Genomic DNA, 12,152 nt, shown 5'->3' with positions numbered 1-12,152 from the left:
ACTATATAATTTATAAATATTATATATAAAATATATGTGTTATGGTAGAGAGTATTACCCATGTAGACATCAAAACTAATCAAACATCAAGATGCAAATAAAATAATAAAATTATTTAGGAGCATGAAATACTTTATTACCAAGTAATGAGTAAACTATGAGGTACAGTTTTTTTCTGCGGGTGGGGGTTGTTTTGTTTTTTGAGGCAGAGTCTCACTCTGTCACCCAGGCTGGGAGTGCAGTGGCGTGATCTTGGCTCACTGCAACCTCTGCCTCCCAGGTTTGAGCGATTCTCCCACCTCATCCTCCTGAGTAGCTCAAACTACAGGCATGTGCCACTCACCTGGCTAATTTTGGTATGTTTAGTAGACAGGAGGTTTCACCATGTTGGCCAGGCTGGTCTCCAACTCCTGACCTCAGGTGATCCGCCTAACTCAGTCTCTCAAAAAGTGCTGGGATTGCTTTGAGTATGGGTGTGAGCCACCACGCCCAGCCGAGAGGCGTATTTGCTTTGATATTCACAAACGCAAACACTAAGATTGGTAGAGAGCCTCATTATACTTCCTTAACCTATTAGCTTACACTAGTATTATGGAGGGAAAATTACGTTATCAAGCCTATAAAAGTTTTGCCATTTTAATCTTAAATATAATCTATATAATATTATTCCAATTTTTTCTAATTTATGAAGCATATTTCATAGAAAATAGGGTAGAAATGGTATATTACATAATAAGGCTTTAAGGTTTTACTTTGTTCTGAATTTATTTTGTTTTATAAATTAGTGACAAGTTATTATTGGTTAGCCGGGCTGATTGAGATATTCAAGAGGACCAAATCTTTATTTGGTCATTTTTATTTCAATTGCTTACTGTGTTAGTCCATTGTCACACTGCTATAAAGAACTACCTAAGACTGGGTAATTTATGAAGAAAAGAGGTTGAATTGACTCACAGTGCCATATGGCTGGGGAGCCCTCAGGAAACTTACAATCAAGGCAGAAAGTGAAGGGGAAGTAAGGACCTTCTTCACATGGTGGCAGGAGAGAAAGGGAGCGAGCAGGAAGTGCCACACTTTAAAACCATTGGCTCTCAAGAGAACTCACTGTCATGAGAACAGCATGGGGGAAACTGTCCCCATGATCCAGTCACCTCCCACCAGGTACCTCCCGTAACACGTGTGGATTACAATTCAAGATGAAATTTGGGTGGGGGCACAGAGTCAAACTATATTACTTCCTATTAGTCAGTAGCTCAGAGAAAATTCTGATAGTCTTTCTGCAGATCTGATACTATAAATAATGAAAAATATGTTTCATAGCAGGCAAAGTTCTGATAGAAAAATAAACGCTCAAGTAGAAGGCTAACAATTAGAATAATTCTGCTCATGACCCTCTTTTTTAAGAAAATAGGCTGGGTGTAGTGGCTCATGCCTGTAATCCCAGCACTTTGGGAGGTCGAGGCAGGCAGATCACCTGAGGTCAGGAGTTTGAGATCAGCCTAGCCAACATGGCAAAACCCCGTCTCTACTAAAAATACAAAAATCAGCCAGGCGCCGTGGTGGACACCTGTAATCCCAGCTACTTGGGAGACTGAGGCAGGAGGATCGCTTGAATCCAGGAGGCGGAGGTTGCAGCGAGCCAAGATCGTGCTACTGCACTCCAGCCTGAGCGACAGCACCAGACTCTGTCTCAAAAAAAAAAAAAAAAAAAGGAAACAAATAACCTAAGACATTCTCCTTGAAAACTGGCAATACTGAAGACTCACATTTTTAAATAATATAGTTTAATTGTTCAGTATAAACTATACATAATGAATATATATGTATCTGAGTATGTATATGTATATATCTGAACTTTTTATTTATATTAAATTCAGATCCTTTGACACCTTCAGAATCAACTCAAGAGTTACATGCATCAGGTAAGTGATATTACCTTATCTAAGCATCAGTAACCACCTAGTAATCCAGTAATATTGACAACTATAAATACTATAAATTTCCAGCTTCTGGGTGCTCATAAGTATTCATATATTTAATATCATATAATAAAATATTCAAAAGTTGACTGAATTGTTTTCTTGTCACAGATAGTTTAATGATTGCCTAATTTCAATTCTTTCATATTTTATTCTCCAGAGGTTGGAAATATTTTTTAATTTCCCAAAGCATCTGAAATTTCCTTAATTTGTATCATAAATGAAATTCCCAGATATATATAATAACACGCTTGTTCGATGTAACTGACTTTATTTGATACGTGTCTTTTCCTAAACCACAACCTGGTTTGATCAATCTTGTTAAGACAGAGGATATTCGTATAAGTTTATTTTATCTGAAATAGGTTAGTAACTTAAAATGGTCTAGGCAAACCTTTTCTGTAGTCATAGATGGGAATTTAAAAGTTGTGTTCTATTCCTGGATCTTCAGTATTACGATGTCACTGAGAAATTTATTTAACCTGAAGCCCTGTGAATTTTCATATTCAGTAGCTTCTTTATGGACTAAAAAAGTCAGTATGTTTAATTTGCTATTGGTCATCTATGAGCTGGAATATTCTAATAGTTCATTATATTAATCATACCTCCCTTATGGGTTGTCCTGCAGATTAAATGGGATAATACACATAAAGTGCTTAGCCTAGTGCTGGCAGACAGCAGGTTGTATACATGGGTGCTAGTACTACTGTTTTCCCCCAGCCTTACTGAGGTAAAATTGACAAAAATTGAGTGCGGTGGCTCACGCCTGCAATCTCAACACTTTGGGAGGCCGAGGCAAGCAAATCACTTCAGGCCAGGAGTTCGACATCACCCTGGCTGGCCAACAGGCAAAACCCCATCGCTACAAAAAATAGAAAAATCAGCTGGGCGTGGTGGCACATGCCTGTAACCTGACCTTCTTGGAAGGTTGAGGCACAATAATCGTTTGAACCCTGGTAGCAGAGGTTGCAGTGAGCCAAGATCGTGCCACTGCACTCCAGCCTGGGCAACACAGCGAGACTCTGTCTCAAAAAATCATAATAATTTTATATATTTAAGGTGGAAAACATGATGTTTTGATATATGTATGCATTGTGAAATGATTACTACAATCAAGCAAACACCTCATATAGTTTTGTTTTTTATGTCTGTATGATTAAAATAATTAAGGTCTACTCACTTAATAGATTTCAAATACACAATATTATATTATTAACGATTCTTACTTTGCTACATATTTGACCTCCACAATTTATTCATCTTATAACTGAAAGTTTGTATCCTTTGACTAAAATCCACCTCTCATTTCTCCCATTCACCAGCCCATGGCAACCATCTTTCTACTCCATGCTTCTATGAGTTTAACTTCTTTAATTTTTTTGTAGAAACTTATGGGAGTACAAGTATAACTTTGTTACATACATAGATTGCATAGTGGTGAAGTCAAGGCTTTTAGGATATCCATCATCCAAATAATGTACTTTGTACCTATTAAGTAGTCTCTTATTGTCCACCAGAGCTTGACTTCTTTAGATTCCACATATTAACTGAGATCATGCAGTATTTGTCATTCTGTGTTTGGCTTATTTCGCTTAGCATAATGACTTTTAGGTTCACCTGCACTGTCACAAATGGTGGGATTTTCTTTTTTTCTTTTTTTTTTTTTTTTTTTTTTGAGGCTGACTACTACTCCATTGCATGTATATACCATTTTTAATCCATTCATCTATGGATGGTCACCTAGGTTGTTTCCATAGCTTGGCTATTGTGAATAATTCTGCAACGTATCTCTTCAACATGATGATCTGAATTCTTTTGGATATATACCCAGAAGTTGGATTGCTAGATCATATGGCAGCTCTATTTTTACTTTTTTGAGGACCTTCTATACTGTTTTCTATAATGAACGTATTCCACCAACCATGTACAAGGGTTCCCCTTTCTTTACACCCTCACCAACACTTGTTCTCATTTGACTTTCTGATAATAGCCATCCTAAAAGGTATGAGGTAATAGTGAGTTGTGGTTTTGATTGGCATTTCCCTGATGATCAGTGATATTGATATTGAGCACTTTTTCTGTATCTTTTGGCCATTTGTATGTCTTCTTTCAAAAAATGTCTATTCAGATCCTTTGCCCATTTTTAAAACTTGGTGGGGTTTTTGTTTGTTTGTGTGTTGCTATTATGTCATATGAGTTCCTTGTAGGGTTTGGTTATCAGTCCTTATCAGATATACGGTTTGCAAGCATTTTCTCCCAATCTGTAGTTTGCTTTTTCATTTTGTTGATTGCTTCCTTTGCTGTCCAGAAACTTTTTAATTTTATATAATCCTACTTGTTTATTTTGCTTTTATTGACTGTGTTTTTGGGGTGATATTCATAAAATCATTGTGAATGCCAGTGTCAAAGAGCTTTCTCCCTACGTTTTCTTGTAGGTGCAAGTACTACTATTAATGGTTACATTTTAAAAACCCTTTGGACAATTTGAATAAATCCACTATTACTGGAAATTTTAACATTCTTTTCTCTGTAATTCGGGCTCAAAATTTGGCAGTGCCATTTCTCTCTCCTTGCTCCCTCACATACTTAAGTCAACTTTTCCTAGTGATTTACCACTCAGTTTCTGCTACCCCAGCCCAGATATCACGTTGTCACTTGTCCCCTCCTTCCCCCATTGCTACAATGTCCTGTACTGTATCCCTCACCCCACATCTCCCCACAGTCTAATTCATTTACACCCTACCACACCATATTAATAAGTCAGTAAAGCATGAGCCTTATCAGGGCACTGATCTCAAAGCTGTCCGTGTGTTAGCATTTCTTACAGAATTAAATACAAATGGAGAGGGACCTAGATGGCAGCTAAGGAAATTGTACTGTTCTCCATCATCTAGCCCCAGCCTCTCAAGCCTAATTCTCTCACCATTCCTTTTAGCCATTGTGCTTATTGATTCCCACATACCCATGCTCCCCTCCATACCTGCTCCCTTCCATACCTGTGCTTTCAGAATTCTGTGCCATTGAAAATCCAGTGGCTTCTCCCAGCCTCCTGTCCCTTCTCCACTGCCTCCGTCTGTTCCCATAAAGATCTGCACCTCCAAATTTTAAGTATCCTCAAAGGCTCATCTTGATGGATTCCTACTTATATCCTGATTACTCCAAGCAGAAAATGTGTTTTCCCCTCTCAACTCCTGTAATCCTGTAAATATGCTGGATTATGGGATTCAGAAGTTGATGTCGTGTGTTAGTTTGTACCCGTATTTGTGTTTGTATACACAGAATAGTCCCCTTACTGAATGCTCCTTGAGGATACAACACACCTCATTTCTGTAGCAAGACTGTATTCCTGAATCCCTCCTAATAGTGGAAGAAGTTGATGGTAGTTGTTTGGTATATCTGTCTCAATTACAAAGTGATCATTTGATTTTCAATAACGTGAGTTATTTTCCTTCCTCACAAAGAGATGCCTGAGTATTCAGTCACAAATGAATTTTGTCGCAAACACTTCTTAATCGGAATTCTGCTCCGAGAAATTGGCTTTGCCCTGCAGGAAGACCAAGATGTCAGACACTTAGCTTTAGCTGTCCTAAAAAATCTAATGGCTAAGCATTCGTTTGATGATCGATACAGAGAGCCAGTAAGTGATCTTCCTTTCTCCCTTCCCTAAACACTATTTAATGGCTCACTGCATTAAATGCATATGAAACCGACAAGCCTATTGATTTTTACGTGAATCATTTCTTTTGGCTACCTTTTCACCTAGAGAAAACAGGCCCAGATAGCAAGTTTATACATGCCCCTGTACGGCATGCTCCTGGACAATATGCCAAGGATTTATCTGAAGGACCTGTATCCTTTTACTGTCAACACATCTAATCAGGTACGTTTGCACAATAAGTCGCATTTCGATGTTAATAGTTTGTCTTTTTAAAATTATTTTTTGCCCTGGGTAACCATTTCTTCTCATCTGTGAACATACTAGGCATTGAACAACACTTTCTGCTATGTACTCACATCAGTGGGTCATTTGTTCCAGATATGTCCCTTTAGCCTTCCGCCTGATCCACCCTTCAACATTTGGCTTTCATTTCCCTCTGTTCTCTGTATCAGTTTCCAATTCTTTCCAGCTTTTACAGTTTCCTCTGTTGCAATCATGGCCCCTTCCTCAGTGGACACCTTCTCCTACCACTTTCTACATTACCTACATCCCCACCTGGTGTCAGAATAAATAGCCAAGTGCCTTATTTGTAGTCACAACCCAGGAATAACTATAATCCTTCCTCCACTGAGACACCACAGTGACTACGCACAATCCGCTAGAGATCTGTTGCCTGTGTTCTAATCTCAGATGAAATAACCCACTGCTGAATCCAGTATCTAAGGAAGGTATTACCATCTAGGAGTTAGGAGCTATGCTATGGATTTTTTTTTTTTTACCTTGTTCGAATCCCAGCAGTATCAGTGAAACAAGTAAAACAAGAGCTATCTTGAAACAGTAAAACAAGAGCTATCTTGAATGCCAGTCCCAGTCTATCTGGGTGGCTGGAGATAAGTTAGCCAACCTCCTTAGGACTCCATTTCCTTCATTATAATACAGAATAAAATACCTAAATCACAGTGTCTTTATGAGGATTAAATTGTATACTAGAAAACATTTATTATAGAGCCTGGCAAACAATAAATATTTAAAATGTAGTTGTAGGCCAGGTATAGTGACTCACATCTCTAATCCCAGCAACTTTGGGAGGCCAAGATGGGAGGATCACTTGAGGCCAGGAGTTTAAGACCAGCTTGGGCAACATAGCAAGACCCCACCTCTACAAATAAGAAATTTTAAAAATTAGCTGGGCATGGTAGCACATACCTATAGTCCCAGCTACTCAAGAGGTTAAGGGCAGGGGGATCCCTTGAGTCCAGAGGCTGAGGCTGCAGTGAGCTATAATCATGCCATTGCACTCTAGCCTGGGTAACAGTAAGTTCCTGCCTCTTAAATAATGAAATAGAATAATTAAAATAAAATAAAATTTAGTTGATAATAATAGTAATGTACATAAGATAACTCATGGTAATAATGATATCCATAATGTGATCCATGAATATATACATAACCAATCCAGCCATGTGGTCTACGTATCTGTATCTAAAAGATTGTTTCTACAACATTATAAAAAAGTCACATAAATCAAATTATAACTACAAGTATGGTTTTGGCTGTATTTGTTTTCACTGCCTACTTTAGCAGAAAACCTTTGAGGGGATATAAAAGAGCAAATTAAATATCACTTAATTGGAAGTGTAATGAAGAAGGCATATGTGGGTTAACAATGTTGAAACGGAATACCGTGATTCCCATTAATCTTTACTATACTTTGAATACAGGGGTCTAGAGATGATCTAAGCACCAACGGAGGATTTCAAAGCCAGACAGCTATGAAACATGCAAACTCTGTGGATACATCATTTTCTAAAGATGTTTTAAATTCCATAGCAGGTACTTCAGATCTTCTGAGATCACTTATTTTTAACACTCATCCATGTTTACATTGTATATCATTGTGCTTTTTACTCAGTCCATAATTTATTATGCATAATCTATGTGGCAAAGTATACTACATTTATACAACCAAAGAGTCTTTTTACATATTTTTTTGAATTCCATCCAGTGACTTCCTCTTCTACTTAGTGTTCATTATTACTTGGCTTAAGGAGCAGCCTACTTAGATGTTATCAAATTACTTTATTCTGGAAACCATCTTTAAGTTTTCATTGCAGACCTTTTAAAATATAATGGATTTTCAACTTCAAGGATTATTTTTAAGAACTGTTTTGGAAATGTCATTTCAATTTCTCATGAACAATCAAAAGTTGAAAGCTCCTTCCCAAAAGTATCTTTATGAACTTTCACTAAAGCATTTTTAGAACAAGAGCTATCTTGAATGCCAGTCCCAGGTGCTGTTATGTTGGTCTTTCACAACACTGCTGCCACCTCAGTAATCAGCATCTTTTTGGTTCATCATGTGAAGCTTTTGTGTGTATGTGTGCCCATACATCTCATTCCCATATGTGTGCTGTGGCTTGTGTTTGCAGCATTTTCATCAATAGCTATTTCTACAGTAAACCATGCTGACTCCAGAGGATCTTTAGCAAGTCTTGACTCCAATCCAAGTACCAATGAGAAGAGCAGTGAGAAGACGGACAACTGTGAAAAGGTACGGCTTCCCTCTCAAACCTACTCATCATTACAAGGCAGAGGTCACTCACTCTCACTCAATCCTGATTGGTTCTTGAATTCCCAGATCCCAAGACCCTTGTCTTTGATTGGCTCAACTCTTCGATTCGACAAGTTAGATCAAGCAGAAACCAGGAGTCTCCTGATGTGTTTTCTTCACATTATGAAAACAATTTCGTACGGTAAATAGAACTCTTTAAAATTAATTTTTTTGAAAAAAGGAAAAAGAAAACCTGCAGATTCTCATGCTATGTGGTGTTTCCTTTTAGAGACTCTGATTGCCTACTGGCAGAGAGCTCCCAGTCCAGAGGTGTCCGACTTCTTCAGCATCTTGGAGTAAGTTTTAGAGTTGATGACATAACACTTTTTTCTGGAAATTTCTAAATTGTCCACTATACCATGTTTCATTCAAGAACCCATATAGTAAGTTATCAATAATAACACATGAACTATTTAAAGAAAATTTAATATTTTTCTTTCAATATACTTAGATGAACAGTTTATATAATGAAAGAATATGAATAATTAGAACGTGTTTTTTTTTTTGTTTCTAGCGTTTGTCTTCAAAATTTCAGATACCTAGGAAAACGCAACATAATAAGGTAATAGTTTTAAATTCCAATAGGTGAACCTGGTCTTTTAAAAAGCATATGACATGTATTAACATATCAGGTTAGAGTTATAAATATATGTTAGAAATCTTAAAATGCAAATAAGGATTGTTAGGTTGACTTCACATTAGACATAGAAGTTTGAAGATTGCCTCATACACATTGTATATCTAGGAATAGTTCATGTTATCTAGGGAGAAAAGCACAAAAGCACAAATTTTTGAAAGAAAACTACATTTCATGTATCTTCAGAACGGATTTATCATTATATAGATATAACCTGGAAGATACCTATTTCAGAAGACATTTCCAGTAAACTAAAAAAAAAAAAAAAAAACAAGTAATCTGGAATAACTTTGCACTGTCATAATTTTCTCATGAGACAACAATGTTTGAAGCACCTTCACTAAATCCCAATTTCTGATTTCCGAAAGAAAACAGGGTTTTATTTTTGACTAATTCACAGCATGTAAACCATTTCATTGTGCAGTAATTGTTTTGTCAGTTGCCATTCATTTTTATATGTAAATTACAAACACTGAGCTATGATTAAAACTTCCATTTTCATTGCAGAAAAATTGCTGCTGCATTTAAATTTGTGCAGTCCACCCAGAACAATGGAACTCTCAAAGGATCCAATCCTTCCTGCCAGACATCAGGTCTCTTGTCGCAATGGTAATGTCACATTTGCTTGGTATTTAAAATTATATATAACTCTGTGTATGTGTCTATATATGCACATGTCAGAGGTAGACACACACACACATATTTCTATTTATATATTCAAATCAAGTGCAGATTTCAAGTAACTATGTGTCTATCTAAAGAAACTTCCTAGATACTTTACTGTCTGCCCTACTGGCTGGTAAAGACCAAAGATAAATGTGTGCACTTAGAGCACAATCCCTTGCATAGACTGAACATTAATGAGTATTTTCATTTAATGAAACCTGAGACCTAGGCCCAATAAATGCCTCTTTTAATGCTAGCTAATCTTCCAGTGACAAACCAAAATGTGGGATCATGTCTCCCTAGGCTTTTCAGTAATTATAATATTTTTGCAATGTTCTTGAAGCTGAAATTGTTTCTTAAAGGGTCAAAGGCAATGAGGAAGCATGGATAGTCCCATAACCTCACTTTAGATTTCCTAGTCATTAGACTGATTTGACTAGCAGATAGGACCTGGAGTCATCCTTCACCAGCCTAACCAATGGGAAACATTTGCCCTGAAATTCTACCTAGAGCTCCTCTGGGTCTCGTAAATGAGAATTCTTTGCTAAAATTATCCCCACTTTGATTTATTCTTCCCACAGGTATCATCATAATATATATTATGAATATTTTAGAACGGATTTTAGAAGGAAATATGAAAGTAATACATAGCGAATAAATCGTAAAATAAATTTTGCCTCCCTCCATGGGAATCCTTTGAAATTGCCCCCTTGTGAAAAGTAAATGAAAAAAAAATGTAATGGACATTTTTTGCAAATAATAATAGAATAGAGGAAAATAAAGAATTAGTTTCCATGTTTAATAATAATAGTGAGCCACCTGAGGTCACTCAGGTTTTGTAGATGGGTGGTGGTTTAGATTTCAGGCTGCTTCTGAAACATCTGGACGGGTCCTGGCCATTTCTGTCCCTCACCTCCTAGAAACCAGGGCTTTTCCTCCACAAGTTCAGTCTGTACTACACTCAAAACCTAGAAATAAGCCAATCCAAATGCCTAAGACCTCCAGCCAAGGAATCACTCACTCTTTCTAGCTGCAGGAATGACCCAGGCTCCCCTGGCTATTGAAAGCCAAAGTCACATCTCCTGGGCCTCCACCCACCCAGGTTTTTGGATTTAGCCAGAACCAAAACAGCCTTTTAGAGTGGGAGAAAGAGTCATTTTTAGGTTAAGGCTTAAAGGAGGAATTAGGAAATACTTCAGGGTATTTCCAAATGCTGCTTTCTTTACATAAGTGTTTTTATAAATAGTTTTTATGACAGCACATATCCCAAGAATTATCAACCTATTTCCTTGGCCAAATGATAAAGTCAGGAGTGGGAAATATTCCCACTGCCACAGTAACGCTGGCTTATTTTTCCCAGCTGGAAATGCCATGGGGTGTTGAATGAGTCATTGCAGGCCATTGTCATTGCCCTGGAAGCACAGAGGCACAGAAGTCCTTCAACTACCTACCTCCCACAACCATCACATGTCAGCCCCCTGTGGACATGACACCAGTGAAATGGCAAATCAACAGGAATGTCCAAATACAAATACCTTGGAAAGCAAGGGTTGCTTTAGAACCCGATTTTACACTTTATCTCTTTAAAAATAAGTTGATGCATCTGAGCTATACAATACTGTACTTTTTAATGTCCACCACTGGCTACTGATCAGCCAGTAGCCAACTTAACATTCATAGAATTATTTATGAAAGAATATATTTATTTCATAAATAATAATGAATATGCTTGAATAGATTTCACTCAAGGATCTGTTATTCTATAGATTATCCTTCTGAATGCTATTTTGGCTTAAATAAAATTTCTCCAAAAGTACTTTAAAAAGTCCCTCTCATCATGTCACCTGTAATTAATATTTGTAATAAAAGTTGCTTTCCAAACTAGTTTTAATGTTTGACTCAATCTAGAACATTTGAATGAACAAGTATTATTTGGCTGTAACATCCCTAAAATAACTCTAATCACTTTTCTTATTTCATTTTCAGGATGCACTCCACTTCCAGTCATGAAGGCCATAAGCAACACAGATCACAAACTTTACCTATAATTCGAGGCAAAAATGCACTTTCTAACCCCAAACTCTTACAGATGTTAGACAATACCATGACCAGTAAGTAAACCGAAATAACAGGAACAAGATGGTTACCAGTTTTTCTCTAGGTATGTGTAGGACATGAAATGCACTAAAACCACTGCTTTTAAGGTTTGCTGTAGCTCTGGAAATATTTCTTAAAGGAAAGACTCACCAGGGAGTGGTTAAAAAAATGTGTAGTGCCCTATGGTGAAGAAAGGGGAAAGGCAAAACCCTCAATATCATATGTTTAGCATAGCTCCCTTGGAAACAAGTGACTTTCAGCATTGTGCAGGTTATGGAGGCTGCTGTCAAACAGATGATTACTGCTTCCTCTGTGGGGAGGGGATAAAGTTGCCAATGTCCCAGAAGCAGCAACGGTGACATCTTGAACCTAGAGAGGCACACACTCCAGCTTGTGAATGAGGGTAAAATGGAGGCCAGCGTTTTGTAAGCATGTAATTTGAGGACTAAACTCTGACCTTTTCTCTTCTCTTGCCTAAATTCTTAAAAGAGGCCTGGAAAGTCA

General features: G+C 37.3%; 1 protein-coding gene across 1 annotated transcript in view; it reads left to right on the top strand.

Annotated features, from left to right (window-relative positions):
• The window catches only part of DOCK10 (dedicator of cytokinesis 10), a 287,983-nt gene that overhangs the window by 237,765 nt on the left and 38,066 nt on the right, over positions 1–12,152 (top strand). Inside the window, 10 exon segments of the mRNA XM_017850274.1 lie at positions 1,878–1,922; positions 5,441–5,616; positions 5,743–5,859; positions 7,359–7,470; positions 8,067–8,188; positions 8,276–8,390; positions 8,478–8,544; positions 8,763–8,810; positions 9,393–9,494; positions 11,538–11,662. Of these exon segments, the coding sequence (XP_017705763.1) occupies positions 1,878–1,922; positions 5,441–5,616; positions 5,743–5,859; positions 7,359–7,470; positions 8,067–8,188; positions 8,276–8,390; positions 8,478–8,544; positions 8,763–8,810; positions 9,393–9,494; positions 11,538–11,662 (1,029 nt within the window).

This window comes from Rhinopithecus bieti, unplaced genomic scaffold, assembly GCF_001698545.2.
Source record: "Rhinopithecus bieti isolate Rb0 unplaced genomic scaffold, ASM169854v2 scaffold_33374, whole genome shotgun sequence".
NCBI lineage: Eukaryota > Metazoa > Chordata > Mammalia > Primates > Cercopithecidae > Rhinopithecus > Rhinopithecus bieti.
Note: the sequence above shows the minus strand (reverse complement) of the source record. Positions and strands in the feature narration are given on the sequence as shown.